Source organism: Tachypleus tridentatus, chromosome 7, assembly GCF_004210375.1.
Source record: "Tachypleus tridentatus isolate NWPU-2018 chromosome 7, ASM421037v1, whole genome shotgun sequence".
Lineage (NCBI taxonomy): Eukaryota > Metazoa > Arthropoda > Merostomata > Xiphosura > Limulidae > Tachypleus > Tachypleus tridentatus.
The window spans coordinates 92,364,740-92,384,384 of NC_134831.1; the positions used below are offsets into that span (position 1 = coordinate 92,364,740).

At 33.5% G+C, this 19,645-nt stretch overlaps 1 protein-coding gene across 1 annotated transcript in view; it reads right to left on the reverse strand.

Moving 5' to 3' along the window:
- Positions 1-2,723: 2,723 nt before the first annotated feature.
- The window catches only part of LOC143257727 (RYamide receptor-like), a 31,815-nt gene continuing 14,893 nt past the window's right edge, over positions 2,724-19,645 (reverse strand). The window contains exons 2-4 of the mRNA XM_076516760.1: positions 8,267-8,459; positions 5,518-5,673; positions 2,724-2,771 (exon numbers count right to left, since the gene is read on the reverse strand). Coding sequence (XP_076372875.1) covers positions 2,724-2,771; positions 5,518-5,673; positions 8,267-8,446 — 384 coding nt within the window. The 5' untranslated portion in view covers positions 8,447-8,459. The remainder of the gene's footprint in view (positions 2,772-5,517; positions 5,674-8,266; positions 8,460-19,645) is intronic.

Consider the following 19,645-nt stretch of genomic DNA (forward strand, 5'->3'; position numbering starts at 1 on the left):
TCCACTTAACATTGTGTATAGAACAATCAACAAACATCGTGGCTCTGTAATCTACTTAAATTTGTTACAGAACAATCAACAAACAGCGTGGCACTGTAATCTACTTAAATTTTTACAGAACAATCAACAAACAGCGTGGCACTGTACTCTACTTAACATTGTGTACAGAACAATCAACAACCAACGTGGCACTATACTCTACTTAACATTGTGTATAGAACAATCAACAAACATCGTGGCACTGTACTCTACTTAACATTGTGTAAAGAACAATCAACAAACAGCGTGGCACTGTACTCTACTTAACATTGTGCACAGAACAATCAACAAACAGCGTGGCACTATACTCTACTTAACATTGTGTACAGAACAATCAAAAAACAGCGTAGCACTGTAATCTACTTAAATTTGTTACAGAACAATCAACAAACTTCGTGGCACTGTACTCTACTTAACATTGTGTACAGAACAATCAACAAACATCGTGGCACTGTACTCTACTTAACATTGTGTACAGAACAATCAACAAACATCGTGGCACTGTACTCTACTTAACATTGTGTACAGAACAATCAACAAACATCGTGGCACTGTAATCTACTTAAATTTGTTACAGAACAATCAACAAACTTCGTGGCACTGTACTCTACTTAACATTGTGTACAGAACAATCAACAAACATCGTGGCACTGTACTCTGCTTAACATTGTGTATAGAACAATCAACAAACATCGTGGCACTGTACTCTACTTAGCATTGTGTATAGAACAATCAACAAACAGCGTGACACTGTACTCTACTTAACATTGTGTATAGAACAATCAACAAACATCGTGGCACTGTACTCTACTTAACATTGTGTACAGAACAATCAACAAACAACGTGGCACTGTACTCTTCTTAACATTGTGTACAGAACAATCAACAAACATCGTGGCACTGTACTCTACTTAACATTGTGTATAGAACAATCAACAAACAGCGTGGCACTGTACTCTACTTAACATTGTGTAAAGAACAATCAACAAACAGCGTGGCACTGTAATCTACTTAACATTGTGCACAGAACAATCAACAAACATCGTGGCACTGTACTCTGCTTAACATTGTGTAAAGAACAATCAACAAACAACGTGGCACTGTACTCTAGTTAACATTGTGTACAGAACAATCAACAAACATCGTGGCACTGTACTCTGCTTAACATTGTGCACAGAACAATCAACAAACATCGTGGCATTGTACTCTGCTTAACATTGTGCACAGAACAATCAACAAATAGCGTGGCACTGGACTCTACTAAACCTACAGAGTTTATTTGTCCCATTAAGATATGTAACAAAATTTTTACTTTTTCTTGTTCCTGGGCAGAAAGTAGTATTTCCCAATTACTTATGCCTAAAGTAAATTTTTCTTTTCAAACTTTGCTTTTGTGGCCTGGTAGCGTATAACGAAAACATGATGGGAGAATATATTTGGAGGCTGATACGTGAAAGTGATTTACATTACAGTCGCAAATCTCGAAAAACTATTCACTTCTAAACATTTTAAATTTTTGGGTAACTTTAGTATAAATACATGTTTTTATTCAAACCTGATGTAAATTAAAATGTGCAAATTTGCCTGTTTTTACATAGAAAATAGGTTAATTTCTACATTTCATTATCCAGGTCACTAAAGCAAAGTTTGAAGGGAATACTGTCCATTTTCTGTACTTTTACAACATGAGCAATTACGAAATAACACATACTATCCAGGAACAAAATTTGTGTTCCATTGTGTTATTAACTCAGTTGTCTTGACATTCTAATATTTTATTAATTAAAATGTGTACTTGGTACACGAGCGGACAAAGTCCAGCCTACGGAAACTCTGATCTCTTATATCAGTTAGGGTCCCAATTGGAGAGATATAGGAAGGTTCGTGTTTTATTGTAATCCTACTGTGTCACCCCAAAGGCAGATATATCGTCCCTAAGTATGTTATGTAGTAATAACACAATAAAACCGAATCCAACCTAACACATCACAAGCGACCGTCACAGCAACCCAGTCTAAATAATCGTGACTTTCGTTATCACCAGTAAAGCCACCCTCAAACTTGATTGTGTAATGTCCTTACAACATGAATGAACCCTACCTTAAACTACGATGTCGTTGTAGTTTCAATCCGGGTTTTAAATGTAATAATGTAGTATACCTACATGTACACATTTTCTATGTTGTTGTCAAAACTTGTGTAAATGTAGATTCCTATTGGCCAGTTTCTAACTACAAGACAAATAAGTAAAGTTACATATGAAACGTAGTTACCCTAAAGTTCTCGCTCATGAAACAATAAATCATTGGGTTCACGAAGCTGTTGGCCATGGAGAGCCAGTGGCAACAGAAGAAGGCAGAAACAAAAGCAAAATATTCCTCCTGGCTGTTAACGATCGTGAAGCCTTCCTTGAAATATATCAACAAGTTGAATATGTGGATCGGGAGCCAGCAAACAGCAAACAGCAGGACAACAGTGACCAGCATCTTGATAACCTAGAATGTATCAACAAGTTAAAGATGAAAATCAGAAGTCAACAAACAGCAGGACAACAGTGACCAGCATCTTGATAACCTGGAATGTATCAACAAGTTAAAGATGAAAATCAGAAGTCAACAAACAGCAGGACAACAGTGACCAGCATCTTGATAACCTGGAATGTATCAACAAGTTAAAGATGAAAATCAGGAGTCAACAAACAGCAGGACAACAGTGACCAGCATCTTGATAACCTGGAATGTATCAACAAGTTAAAGATGAAAATCAGAAGTCAACAAACAGCAGGACAACAGTGACCAGCATCTTGATAACCTGGAATGTATCAACAAGTTAAAGATGAAAATCAGAAGTCAACAAACAGCAGGACAACAGTGACCAGCATCTTGATAACCTGAAATGTATCAACAAGTTAAAGATGAAAATCAGGAGTCAACAAACAGCAGGACAACAGTGACCAGCATCTTGATAACCTAGAATGTATCAACAAGTTAAAGAGGAAATTCAGAAGTCAACAAACAGCAGGACAACAATGACCAGCATCTTGATAACCTGGAATGTATCAACAAGTTAAAGATGAAAATCAGGAGTCAACAAACAGCAGGACTACAGTGACCAGCATCTTGATAACCTAGAATATATCAACAAGTTAAAGATGAGAATCAGGTGTCAACAAAGAGCAGGACTATAGTGACCAGCATCTTGATAATCTAGAATATATTAACAAGTTAAAGATGAGAATCAGATGTCAACAAACATGTAACCTCACAGGAGTTTGTTGTTGTTTTTTTTAATTTCGCGCCAAGCTACACGAGAGCTATCTTCACTAGCCGTTTCTAATTTAGCAGCGTAAGACTAGAGGAAATGCAATTATTCATCACCACCCATCGCCAATTCTTGGGCTACTCTTTTATCAACGAATAGTGGGATTGACCGTGTTATTATAACGCCCCCATGGCGGAAAGGGCGAGCGTGTTTTATGTAACGGGTATTTGAACCCGCGACTTTCTGATTACGAGTAGAGCACCTTAACCACTTGGCCATGCTGGGCCTAACCAATAAATAGTGGAATTTACTGTTACATTATAATACCATATGGCTGAAAGGGTGAGCACGTTCATTGATGTGAAAATAATATATTTTAGAAATTAAAAAGACATGAATTCACACAAAAGTGAAATATAGGAATACATTTTATTTTTAAGCCATGTGCTCTGTATAAAGTAATTCAAAACCTCTGAATTATTTCATCTAGAAGAGTTTTTTAGAACAGAATTTAAGAAACAACATAGTACGAGTCTAACAATGGTGTATATATACACCACTGCCCAAAACCTTAGGACCAGTGAACACAAAGAAAAAATATGCATTTTGCGTTGTTAGCCTCAACCACTTATTTGAGTAGAGCTTCAAAAGATGAAAATACGAAAAGAGAAAATAAAAATAACAAAACGTTTTTGCATTTAATAGGAGAAAATGTGAACACTATGAAATTAGCCTAAATACTAGCTGGTAAAAAGTTTATGACCATGCCAAAAGGAAGTCCTAGACAGGGTAGGAAATACCCAACAAGAGGTCTCAGTAGTGAGCTGCACGGCCGTCATTGCGAATAACTGCAAACACTCGCTTTGGCATGGTCGATATTAGCTTTTGCAGAAGGCTGGCTGGAATGTTATTCCAAGTGGTGAAGATGGCTTCACAAATATCATGCACTGTTTGGAATTGACGTCCATTTTTATAGACTTCCCTTTTGCCATCTATCTCCAGACATTTTCAACGGGGTTCAGTTTGGGCGAACACGCTGGATGGTCCAAAAGAATCACGTTATTCGCCATGAAAAGTTATTTGTCTTGCAAGCATTGTGGATTGCAGCGTTGTCCTGCTGAAAGATCCAGTCATTTCCACACAAGCGAGGGCCTTCAGTCAGTAAGGATGCTCTCTTCAACATGCCAATGTAGCCAGCTGCTGTTTGACGCCCCTGTATAACCTGATGCTGCATTGTTCCATGGAAGGAGAAAGCACCCCAGATCATGATGGAATCTCCTCCACTGTGTCGTGTAGAAAATGTCTCCGGTGGGATATCCTTATCTTGCCAGTAACGTTGAAAGCCATGTGGACCATCCAGGTTAAATTGTTCTCATCAGAGAACAAAATCTTTGTCCACTTTTCTACGTTCTACGTTTGGTGCTTCTCAGCAAAGTTTAACTGAGCTGTTTCGTGGTGTGGAAGAAGACGTGGCCTTTGAAGACGTTTGCGGTTTATAAAGCCTTTCTCTCGTAGATGCCGTCTCATTGTTCTTGAGCTGCATTCTGCGTCCGTAAGGGCCTTAATCTGGTTCGACGATCAGCTGGTGTCTTGTCGGACAACACGTAGAATCCTCCTGCTCAACGCCGGCGAAATTTTCTTGGGCCGATTACTTGATATTCTCGTTCCATATCCCTCATTTGCAACACCAGTTTTACTACGTCCAACCAGCGATGTCACGTTGAGAGAGACCTTGCGTTTACAGCTCGACAATTTTGCCACGTTCAAACTGTCAGCCTTTTAGGCTTTGCATTGTTTTTTCCCAATGTAACACAGGAGATGTAAGTGAGAGATGTTGACAACGCTAATGCTTGAACACAAATGACTAAATTTCGTTACGTGTTTACCAATTAACGCTTCATTTCAGTATGGTTTTAAACTTTTGACCAGCTAGTATTTAGGTTAATTTCATAGTGTTCACATTTTCCCTATTAAATGCTAAAAAAGTTTTTTATTTTTATTTTCCCTTTTCTTATTTTCATCTTTTGAAGCTCTACTCAAATAAGTAATTGAGTCTAACAACGCAAAATGCGTATTTTTTCTTTATGTTCATTGGCCTTAAGATTTGGGCCAGCAGTGTATACCTTACGAATTCTGTGAGTTGGTTAAACTAGTTTAAAGTATTACATATACTTCCATATTTATTAAATCAGTTTATGGGTAATGAATCTGACTTACCTTTGTTTTAGACCGATGTTGGTGACTGTCTCTTATGTCGTGGGCATTGCCCGGAGACCTGTGTCTCCACATTTTCATGCCTAGTGCAACATAGGCATAAGTTAAAACAAGCATGGGTAGGAGAAACGTCACAGCGAAAACGACAAGAGTGTAGAGCTGAAACAGAATCATACTTTATTATAGAGTAAAAGTGAACTGAGCTTAAGTGTTAACATTATGATTATTTAAGCACACTTCTGGGAAGATAAAACAAGTAGTTGAATAGGTAAGAGCAGCTACTTGTAAATATCTACAATAACAACAGCGGAATTCAGTTAAGGATAAACAGTACTTACATTTTTACTGAAAACCAAAAAAAACGATATTGACAACAGTTATAATTTAAAGCATAATTAAGTAAAAATTACCTTAATTTACAACCATATATCCTTCTCGTTTGTTATCCGACAAATCTGTGAAATATTCTGTATAATTTGAGTTTTGGTATTGATAAGAAAGGATATAAAGGGAGCCACTAAATGTTTGAAACTAGTTATTCATGGAAATATGTCATTCAACAAGAATAGCACGCATACTTTCTTTTAATAAAGACATGGCATGACCTGACAGTTACTGTATAAATTATGACAGAGATTTATTTTACTTTTGAGTCAAGTAATGTTACGTGAGTGGAATGTAGATCTCAAACAGAACTGGACTTATTGGTTTCACAATATATTCTCTCAGTCTGTAACGTCAACAAGTTCTACAAGTAAGCAAGACGTCAAGCAGGAACAGGTGAGGGAGGTGTTCTATTCAGCAGTGAAAAGCCACTATATGATGGGTGATATACTGCCATGGAAACCACAGCTTATAGAGAATTACTCTGGTAAATCACAATTCTGCAACTCTAGGATAAGGATCTAACAATCAGCCATGTTTAAGTAGCTTTACGTCAGCTCACTTCAACACAACGTGAATGTACTGAATATTTCAGCCTAATTTTGGCCTTACCTCAATTATACCAACATTTCAATTTAGTAGAGAACCGAGCTGTTCTTCAGGCGAAGTTTAAAGCTCGAAAACTTAGAATTTGGGTGCTACTCTGATAACCATTGTCATTTCAATGTGAAGACATACCCTGTAATACCTTCTACAGATTGATTACAACCTTGTTGGTGCGTTTATAAGAAGATGACGATTATTCACTTGGGTTTAAAAATACTGTTATTTATCAGAAGCAATTTCTGTGGTGTCTAAAGTCAAAGTAATGACTTTAAGTAGGTTAAAGGAAAGACAAAAGCAGCAACTGAACGGACCATTTTCTGTTCCTGCAGATAATTCACATAAAACTCAAAGTTTGCAGAGGGCAAACCAGCAACCAATGCAATCTGCAGCACAATCACGATGGTTTCCAAAGAATTGTAGCATTCGGGTCTTGGCAACCCTGGCATTGGTACATTTATCATGAGATAACCAGGAAGCATTTGACAAAACATTTGCTTTAACCGTACTCAACAGGGTTGCTTTCATATTGTCAATATCCAAGAGAGCAGCAACATACACAAAGTAACTATTATTAATTGCCTGTGCTACATTTACAGGAAGGATATTGGGATGTTGTAGATAAAGCTGCTACTGCTATACAAAAATAATGGAACTCTAATCCCTTTTGTACCAAATCATTGAGGAGAACAACAAGGTTTTTTAGGACTGTGCAGCTTCGGGCTTGCAATTAATACAAAGGTTAGAGTGAAACCTTTACTCTTGTCAGTTAATCATGTAGGTAAAGGGTACCTGGAGAAAAATGTGTCAAATTATATGTAGGTAATGCAATAACAGGAGAGGAATGTGTTCAACAATGTGTAGGTAATGTGGACAACAGGAGAGGAATGTGTTCGACTACATGTAAGTAATACCAAAAACAGAATAACGTTAGTGATCAGAGGTCTCAGTTCTTACATTGGTATCTTCTAGATGAATGTCTTACAGATATAATCTGTTGGTGTTGCTTGTAAAACAGGTCATCTGTGCTTCTGTGCTTCCAAAGAAGAATGCACTACACGATTGTACATCTTGGGAACACAACACCTCCACATAAACAATGCCCGAAATGGATGAAGGCAGCATTAGTTTGACACAGATCTGCCCAAGTAGAGATAATGTTCTATAATTATTATCAATTAGCTTTCCAGAATCTTGATGTGTGGGTCAGCAAAATGGCAAACCAAAGGAAGATAGCACAACTTCTTTCATATTCCATCTTTGAAATGCACGACGTACAACACTGATGGCTCAATGTTACACAAGTGACCTTCGTTTGTTAATTTTCAAATGTATTTATGGGCTAGCAAAGTGAATGAATTAAACTTTTTCACGTATAACAAATAAATTACGGTCTTCTATGATGTTCTAGGAACATTGGAAGTACCAGTATATAGTAGATGTTAAAAATTAGAACCATATAGCCTTCAGAGGGTGCGTGGACATTTCCACGTGTAGTAAATCATGTTTTTGTAAATCTGGTGGAATAGTTTCCGTTTCGTTGATTGCTAAATGGCGTGAGTTGAACAAATCGAAACAATATTTCGATGGCAAGTTGAAAACTTGGTAAAAACACTTTAATGTGAATTATTGTTCTTAATCATGGTCAGAATACTAATAACATTTGTCCTAAAGTCCATCTTCAAAAGTGGGAAAAGAAAGTATGTAAGCACGTGAAATTTGCTAATATAAGTACCAATGGAACAAAAACAGCTAAAAGTCACACCTTGCTGTCGAATTCATCCATAACTTCATTGCAGTCGTAAAACATCTGGTCTTGTAAAAAGAACACTTCTGCCCGTCCATGAATCAACTGAACACTAGACACTCCACAAGCTACTGTCCAGATGACGACTATGATGATTGTCCCCTTGGATTTGGTCCACTGCAAGCTAAGAGGATACATTATGGCGTAATATCTGTGTGAGAGATCAAAGATCTACCTTTCAAAAAGAAAACGAATATAGCACCTTTAATAGTAATACATTTCATTTCATATATCATCAGTGAAAAATTTATTGTTATCTAACAGTTAACCACGTTGTTAATAATACACATAATATATCATCAGTGGAAAATTTATTGTCATCTAACAGTTAACCACGTTGTTAATAATACACATAATATATCATCAGTGGAAAATTTATTGTTATCTAACAGTTAACCACGTTGTTAATAATACACATAATATATCATCAGTGGAAAATTTATTATCTAACACTTAACCACGTTGTTAATAATACACATAATATATCATCAGTGGAAAATTTATTGTCATCTAACAGTTAACCACGTTGTTAATAATACACATAATATATCATCAGTGGAAAATTTATTATCTAACAGTTAACCACGTTGTTAATAATACACATAATATATCATCAGTGGAAAATTTATTGTTATCTGACAGTTAACCACGCTGTTAATAATACACATAATATATCATCAGTGGAAAATTTATTGTCATCTAACAGTTAACCACGTTGTTAATAATACACATAATATATCATCAGTGGAAAATTTATTATCTAACAGTTAACCACGTTGTTAATAATACACATAATATATCATCAGTGGAAAATTTATTGTCATCTAACAGTTAACCACGTTGTTAATAATACACATAATATATCATCAGTGGAAAATTTATTGTCATCTAACAGTTAACCACGTTGTTAATAATACACATAATATATCATCAGTGGAAAATTTATTGTCATCTAACAGTTAACCACGTTGTTAATAATACACATAATATATCATCAGTGGAAAATTTATTGTCATCTAACAGTTAACCACGTTGTTAATAATACACATAATATATCATCAGTGGAAAATTTATTATCTAACAGTTAACCACGTTGTTAATAATACACATAATATATCATCAGTGGAAAATTTATTGTCATCTAACAGTTAACCACGTTGTTAATAATACACATAATATATCATCAGTGGAAAATTTATTGTCATCTAACAGTTAACCACGTTGTTAATAATACACATAATATATCATCAGTGGAAAATTTATTATCAGTAACAGTTAATAATACACCACGTTGTTTAATAATAACCACGCTGTTAATAATACACATAATATATCATCAGTGGAAAATTTATTGTCATCTAACAGTTAACCACGTTGTTAATAATACACATAATATATCATCAGTGGAAAATTTATTGTCATCTAACAGTTAACCACGTTGTTAATAATACACATAATATATCATCAGTGGAAAATTTATTGTCATCTAACAGTTAACCACGTTGTTAATAATACACATAATATATCATCAGTGGAAAATTTATTGTCATCTATCTAACAGTTAACCACGTTGTTAATAATACACATAATATATCATCAGTGGAAAATTTATTGTCATCTAACAGTTAACCACGTTGTTAATAATACACATAATATATCATCAGTGGAAAATTTATTGTCATCTAACAGTTAACCACGTTGTTAATAATACACATAATATATCATCAGTGGAAAATTTATTGTCATCTAACAGTTAACCACGTTGTTAATAATACACATAATATATCATCAGTGGAAAATTTATTGTCATCTAACAGTTAACCACGTTGTTAATAATACACATAATATATCATCAGTGGAAAATTTATTGTCATCTAACAGTTAACCACGTTGTTAATAATACACATAATATATCATCAGTGGAAAATTTATTGTCATCTAACAGTTAACCACGTTGTTAATAATACACGTTGTTAATAATATATCATCAGTGGAAAATTTATTGTCATCTAACAGTTAACCACGTTGTTAATAATACACATAATATATCATCAGTGGAAAATTTATTGTCATCTAACAGTTAACCACGTTGTTAATAATACACATAATATATCATCAGTGGAAAATTTATTGTCATCTAACAGTTAACCACGTTGTTAATAATACACATAATATATCATCAGTGGAAAATTTATTGTCATCTAACAGTTAACCACGTTGTTAATAATACACATAATATATCATCAGTGGAAAATTTATTATCTAACAGTTAACCACGTTGTTAATAATACACATAATATATCATCAGTGGAAAATTTATTGTCATCTAACAGTTAACCACGTTGTTAATAATACACATAATATATCATCAGTGGAAAATTTATTGTCATCTAACAGTTAACCACGTTGTTAATAATACACATAAAATTTATATCATCAGTGGAATAATTTATTCATCAGTGGAAAATTTATCTAACAGTTAACCACGTTGTTAATAATACACATAATATATCATCAGTGGAAAATTTATTATCTAACAGTTAACCACGTTGTTAATAATACACATAATATATCATCAGTGGAAAATTTATTGTCATCTAACAGTTAACCACGTTGTTAATAATACACATAATATATCATCAGTGGAAAATTTATTATCTAACAGTTAACCACGTTGTTAATAATACACATAATATATCATCAGTGGAAAATTTATTGTCATCTAACAGTTAACCACGTTGTTAATAATACACATAATATATCATCAGTGGAAAATTTATTGTCATCTAACAGTTAACCACGTTGTTAATAATACACATAATATATCATCAGTGGAAAATTTATTGTCATCTAACAGTTAACCACGTTGTTAATAATACACATAATATATCATCAGTGGAAAATTTATTGTCATCTAACAGTTAACCACGTTGTTAATAATACACATAATATATCATCAGTGGAAAATTTATTGTCTATACAGTTAACCACATAATATATCATCAGTGGAAAATTTATTGTCATCTAACAGTTAACCACGTTGTTAATAATACACATAATATATCATCAGTGGAAAATTTATTGTCATCTAACAGTTAACCACGTTGTTAATAATACACATAATATATCATCAGTGGAAAATTTATTGTCATCTAACAGTTAACCACGTTGTTAATAATACACATAATATATCATCAGTGGAAAATTTATTATCTAACAGTTAACCACGTTGTTAATAATACACATAATATATCATCAGTGGAAAATTTATTGTCATCTAACAGTTAACCACGTTGTTAATAATACACATAATATATCATCAGTGGAAAATTTATTGTCATCTAACAGTTAACCACGTTGTTAATAATACACATAATATATCATCAGTGGAAAATTTATTATCTAACAGTTAACCACGTTGTTAATAATACACATAATATATCATCAGTGGAAAATTTATTGTCATCTAACAGTCATCTAACAGTTAACCACGTTGTTAATAATACACATAATATATCATCAGTGGAAAATTTATTATCTAACAGTTAACCACGTTGTTAATAATACACATAATATATCATCAGTGGAAAATTTATTATCATCTAACAGTTAACCACGTTGTTAATAATACACATAATATATCATCAGTGGAAAATTTATTGTTATCTGACAGTTAACCACGCTGTTAATAATACATATAATATATCATCAGTGGAAAATTTATTGTCATCTAACAGTTAACCACGTTGTTAATAATACACATAATATATCATCAGTGGAAAATTTATTGTCATCTAACAGTTAACCACATTGTTAATAATACACATAATATATCATCAGTGGAAAATTTATTATCTAACAGTTAACCACGTTGTTAATAATACATATAATATATCATCAGTGGAAAATTTATTGTCATCTAACAGTTAACCACGTTGTTAATAATACACATAATATATCATCAGTGGAAAATTTATTGTCATCTAACAGTTAACCACGTTGTTAATAATACACATAATATATCATCAGTGGAAAATTTATTATCTAACAGTTAACCACGTTGTTAATAATACACATAATATATCATCAGTGGAAAATTTATTGTCATCTAACAGTTAACCACGTTGTTAATAATACACATAATATATCATCAGTGGAAAATTTATTATCTAACAGTTAACCACGTTGTTAATAATAATATATCACATAATATATCATCAGTGGAATAATTTATTCATCATCATCTAACAGTTAACCACGTTGTTAATAATACACATAATATATCATCAGTGGAAAATTTATTATCTAACAGTTAACCACGTTGTTAATAATACACATAATATATCATCAGTGGAAAATTTATTGTCATCTAACAGTTAACCACGTTGTTAATAATACACATAATATATCATCAGTGGAAAATTTATTGTCATCTAACAGTTAACCACGTTGTTAATAATACACATAATATATCATCAGTGGAAAATTTATTATCCAACAGTTAACCACGTTGTTAATAATACAATATACATATATATCATCAGTGGAAAATTTATTGTCATCTAACAGTTAACCACGTTGTTAATAATACACATAATATATCATCAGTGGAAAATTTATTGTCATCTAACAGTTAACCACGTTGTTAATAATACACATAATATATCATCAGTGGAAAATTTATTGTTATCTAACAGTTAACCACGTTGTTAATAATGCACATAATATATCATCAGTGAAAAATTTATTATCTAACAGTTAACCACGTTGTTAATAATACACATAATATATCATCAGTGGAAAATTTATTGTTATCTAACAGTTAACCACGTTGTTAATAATACACATAATATATCATTGGAACATTGTAATTCAAAAATCAGTAGAACAATATTTTCAGGAATGTGTTTCACCATTCGAAAAGTAAAGTCAACATACACTTTGGTTATCGATAAACATATCCTTTACCTTACAAAGTTCCTTCCTCCCTGTGGTGGCTCAATAGTAAGCCTAACGACTTATAAGGCTAAAATTTGAGCTTGGATACCTACTGTAATCACGTCATAGATAAACCATTGTGTAATTTTAAAGGTTAGAGACGTTAGGCTTAAGGAAACGTATCCAAAGTTTCAATGTTTAAGAAACAGTTGCTCTATGAATACATAAAAACAGACTTAGTTTAATAATACACCTCATTAGATAAATCACAAGCTTTCACGTATTTTTGCAAGTGGTATTTCTTCTCAAAACTTAGGGGCGCGAATACTTTACATCTATAGCTGATATATTTTCAATATCAGTAAAATAAGAAATAGAAACCTTCATTCCCTTGGTACAAAACTTTACATCACGGTAACTAATGGAAAAGTGATACCCTTAAAACCACTGTCCACAGGACACAAATACCGTGATACACTTACTACCTTATCCCATCATTACTTGTACATTAAGAAACTATAAATGTGAAAATAAGCAAACAGAAATTATAGTTAACTATATAACGTGACCATACATTCATCAGTCTTTTGAACTGTTACGAAACATTGGTGTAAAAAGACATTTTTTTCATAAACCATTTTAAATTACTTATGCACTGTATACTAGTTTTACTCTCTACAGCAATTTCTCAACTGATTGTTGCTGCTCAATCGCATCCATGATAATTAAATATGTGTGTGTGTTTTTTATAGCAAAGCCACATCGGGCTATCTGCTGAGCCCACCGAAGGGAATCGAACCCCTGATTTTAGTGTTGTAAATCAGGAGAAATACCACTGTACTAGCGTGGGTCAGTCAAATATGAATTGAAACATTTGTGACGCGACTGATCCTGTAAGTGTCCAGTTAATATAACTTTCACAACAACAACGTTAATTCGCTGACATCCTGGATAGTAAGTTTACCTTTGTTACTCTAAATACGAGAAAATACGGAAAGTAAACAATGAAATATCAATAAAGCCTGAAATTAAAAAGTTAACTGCTGTACACCCTGGGTATAAAAAAGTAAAATACATCATATTCCACGAGTAAGAGGCTTGTACCCTGTGGGTAAAGAGTTAATTACCCTGTCAGAAACAGAATGTGGTTTGACTGAACATCTTCAGAGGTTGTTATCACTTTCTTCATCCATCTTCTTTTGATGAAAGAGTAAAAACCAAGTTTTCTTACAAAATTATTTTCACTACTGTAATGTGCTACTCTACTGTTCAGTGTGTAGCACCTTGGGCAGATGTTCATAATCAACCAATCAAGAAGCACTATCTCAGCCTGCCTGTTGATGCTACCGTCATATTCAGTTTTGGTCATAGTATTTGAATACAAAATACAAATATACTGCGTGTTATCAAACTGAGAAACGTGTTATATTAAACGTGTAATGTGTACAATGATTCAGGCTCTATGGACATTATGAACGACTTATTAGAACAGCAAAGAATTTTATCAGATACATGTAGAAATATGTGTAATTCAGCATTTCACCTTACACAACAACACATTACCAAAACACATATGATAACAAAATAGAACATTCAGTTATCATAAATAGAGTCTTCATCATTATATCAGTTCATATTAAACAATCAGTACTTAGCTGGTTCTTCTCGTACTCCAATAAGTCCCACAAGGCAATATGGCATGTTCTAGATGAGACTACTGATATACTGTATATTATCAATACACTGTAATATAATATACTGTATATTACCAATACACTGTAATATAATATACTGTAATTTCATCCAAACTGCAACTCAGTTACAGTAGTTGGTTTAAGGCCGTGGTTAGTAATTTTCCGAATGAAATTTGCCCAGTTTTCAGTAGGGTTACAACCTGGAGACTTTGTTGGCTATGGCAATTTTGTAACGTCCTCTTGCCAGAGACTGTCTTGTACAACGCGCGCATGGGCAGTTATTGCTAAACCTTGCCCTAGCATGTGATGTGTGTCCGAAAAGTCATTGATATTACCATGAATGGTAAGAAAAGTAGTTTTCCACCTTGATGAATAGCTGTCCAAGCGTGTACTGCACCACCTCCTATGTGTTCTGCATGGGAAAGAGTCTTCAATCATTTATTCTCCAGACAAACAACGAACACGAATTCTACCATCAGCTTTAACAAACCGAAAACAGAACTCATCTCAAATTATATGTAACTTTGTATGCTGCCTTGCCAAAGTAACATGGTGACGGTGGGAAATTCTGGTTAAAATCGGTTTATACACAGTACTGTTAAAAACGTTTTTTTGTCAGTCTCCTCTTCATTATTCTTCTGGATATCCTGGAAAGAATGTGTTCGTGTCTTTCCTGTCGTAAGGTACTGCAGGACTTCTTTTGACCTTGACATGTTAACCTAAACTAAATATTGTCATCTCCAGCAGCAGTTTTTCAACGTCTACGAGTACAGTTTCCTGGGGAATATTTTCCTCTAGACTGATGACGTTTGAGAATTCTGGATACAGTACACTGTGGGTATCCTTTTGTCCTGGCAATGGCTGTTTGCTTCATAATATTTCTGAATAGGGAAAAATACTTGACGCTATATAACTTCTGGCATGTTATGAGGCATGACTCTACAGTTTACAATAAGTGCAGAGAAACTGTCTGAGCAAAGTGTCGATCTGTTTCAAACAGTTTACACCAGAAGAACACCCTTCTACACAAAATAGGTGTGCGTGTATGTTTGACGAAAAATGATCAAAACAACATATACAGACCATAATAACAACTCGTACACGTTTGTCCAATCGTACGTCACCTTTTCTGTTACCACTCATTTACTCAATATCTATATAATCTATGTATGTGTACAATAACATCAGAAGAAAACAGTGTGGAAACGTTTACATCAAAACTGAATAATTACAACAAATAAGATGTAGGTGGCTCGGAATCCTGTGAGTTTGTGTTTGAAAACATTTGCAGTCATTCTGTTATGTGTATCACACTAAATGGAGTTTCATTATTCTTAACAACATTTCACTTTAGTTTTCTCGTAAAATTTGGTAACAATAGTTAATAAAAAAAGTAAGTATTAAATGCGAATACACATTTATACTTTTTTTAAGATAACAACGTCGTAAACACAAATAAACATCAAATCATGAATGACAATTAACTTATTAAATATGTTTTAAGTATTAAATTGCTTTTAATTTGCATTATTTAAGCTCAACGTGTATTAAAATGACTCTATTGAAGTACCACTTTGATATTTGATCCCATAGGATTGCTCGGGTTTGTTTTCGAATTTCGCGAGAAGCTACTCGAGGGCTATCTGCGCTAGCCATCCCTAATTTAGCAGTGTAAGACTAAAGAGAAGGCAGCTAGTCATCACCACCCACCGCCAACTCTTGGTCTACTCTTCTACCAAAGAATAGTGGGTTTGACAGTCACAATTTAACGCCCCCATGGTTGAAAGAGCTAGCATGTTTGGTGTGACAGGGAATCAAACCCACACCCTCAGATTACAAGTCGAGTGCCTTAACCACCTGGCCATGCCGGGCTAATCCCATACGAAATGATAAACTTAGCATATAAACTTTCAGGCTGAATTATAAGAGACAAAGCATTAACATTTAGAGAAAAATTGAAATTTATTATACCCTATAAATCAGTCTAAAAGACCAGGTGTTAAGCCTAATATTTCTTATGAGTTAGTTTAGGAGTTTGTTATAATTTCTGACTTAAAATGGAGCCTCTGAAAGTGATGCAGCAATACTTATAGGCAGAATAAAAGAGTTAATGTGATCACAATGTTAAGTTTGTGAGGCAGAATAGTACTGACTTGTGGCTCTTCGAACAGGCAGAGAATAATTCTAACACGTTCGGATAAAGTGTTATATTCATTAAAAGTTTACGAATTACGACTTTTTCAAATCATCTGGAAGGACACCTACACATTATCAATTAACTTGATTAAAACTGTAGAGTTAACAACCACTCAACCTGAACAAGGATTACAGTTCCATCTACCTGATGAAGAAAGCTTAAGTGACCAGATGAGAGGCATTTTTGTTTGAATTGTGTATTGAAAGAGATGTCGCCTTCTTACACGTGTATAAAGTTTGCAGTCCGGAATTATAATCCAACGTGTGTAAAATGACACAAATTTTGGTTCAAAGGTGTTGAATATTTGTTTTATTTTCATATTAACAAGTCTTGTTTCTTAACTAAATTGTTTCATGGTTATAAATTACACAGAAGAATTTAGCTAGTTTTTGTTTTTCAACAATTAAAAAATAATTGTTACGCACATTTCGTCATCCATTTACTTTAACACTAGTCTGTTCTAGAAAAAAATAGCTAAAAAACTTTATAAGAAATTTATGAAAAGCAAAATATCTCAAACATCTAAATTTGTACTACAGGAAATCAATGATCGTTAAGAACACTATAAATTTACTCTCACGTGTCTTCACGTAATGTGTATTTCATTAAGAACACTATCAATTTACTCTCAGGTGTCTTCACGTAATGTGTATTTCATTAAGAACACTATCAATTTACTCTCACGTGTCTTCACGCAATGTGTATTTCATTAAGAACACTATCAATTTACTCTCACGTGTCTTCACGCAATGTGTATTTCATTAAAAACTATCAATTTACTCTCACGTGTCTTCACGCAATGTGTATTTCATTAAAAACTATCAAGTTACTCTCACGTATCTTCACGTAATGTGTATTTCATTTTATCTCCTTAATATTCCTCAAATCCCCAGCGGTAATGTTGAGTGCTTATATTGGGAAAAAGTAAGGATTTGGTACTGGCACTGATAACAGCCAACTAATTGTGTATCTTTGTGCCTAAACAGAATTAGAAACTATTTCTTTAATATTACTTTCATTAATAGTACTGTTTAAATGTTTATCTTACATACAATACGTTTTTATGTTATTATCGTTCATAAACTATTATATTTATTATTATTTCGCATTTTTATCTTGGTGTCTCCCGCTAGGACAAAGGTAAGTCTACGAATTTACAACGCTAAAATCAGAGGTTCGATTCCACGCGGTGGACACACCAGATAACCCGATGCGGCTTTGTTATAAGAAAAACCAAACAAACAGAAACTTATCTTGGTATACATCGTTAGCACTAACGTGGCCGAACATCGTGGAATATTAATTGGGTTACGTTTAATATAACGATAACAGCAAAGAACCCAACTGATGAAACACTGCAGTTTAATTATAAACATTTCAATTCGTTTATACATAATTGGACAGGTATATTAAATAAACTTCTTTTACTTGTCCGGGAAATTTCAGATTTGTACTCGCACGGATCACGAGAATTTTGACAAAAATTGAATTTATAAGTGCGACTTTCTCGAAGTTTGAAGCCACATGGTATATATGATACACGAAGATGTCACATGCGATTTCATTACTTAGACAAATAACCTCTCGAAAAGAAAAGTGTGGAATTCTGGAAAACACTTTTGGAGAAAAAATAACGTTTTCAACTATACCTTCATCTTTTTCAAGTTAATGATTAAAAGAGTTAATTACATAGTTAATTTTCAGTTGTGATCTATGTCAGATCGTGTTTTATTTATTAACAGTTAACATCGTAGTGTTTTCAAAACGTTTCCTTACTGCTTAAGTTTATCACCTAGTTGGTTACTATGGTTTCAACTATGTCGAAATTTTATTGGTCGTTACATAGTTTCCTGGGTATCAGCCATGGTTTAGACAGGGATTGGTTTGTGTTTTGGCAAAAAGTGTGAAAAAATAACTTTTATATTTCTGCTTTAGTTTATCGTGAAGAGACATATAAATATATTGAACGATTAGTTGATATCAATTACTTTTGGTGTTTTCATTTATTGATTGCCATATTTTCAGCAATATACACACACATATATATATGTATTACAGTAAATATGTTAAGTACACTCATATTCAAGATATTCCTTTCATACCTTTCCTATTATATCTAAATGTACCAGACCCAACAGAGACAGCGCTTAGTAATAAATAAATTCTAGGCCTACTTTCTTTAAAACCAATTTTCGAACAAGATAAACAGGAAGTCTGGGTAAGACTTTATGGTCCATGTACCAAGACTGTTATCTTTATCTGATAACATCTGCTCTTATGACATTTAAAAAAGAATAGTGTAGCTAAGAATAAAATACAATTCATCTCTAGAAACTGTCAAAAAGTTAAATACTGTATTTCCGTGAGTTCTTTGAACTAGTCCGATAGTACAAGATGAGTTGGTGAGGCACCTAAACCCATGGGAAGTATATCTTAAATAGAACTGAGATGAACTAAATCTGTTCTTTAACGGAATATAAATAGACTTGTAATTCTGCCTGAAAAAAC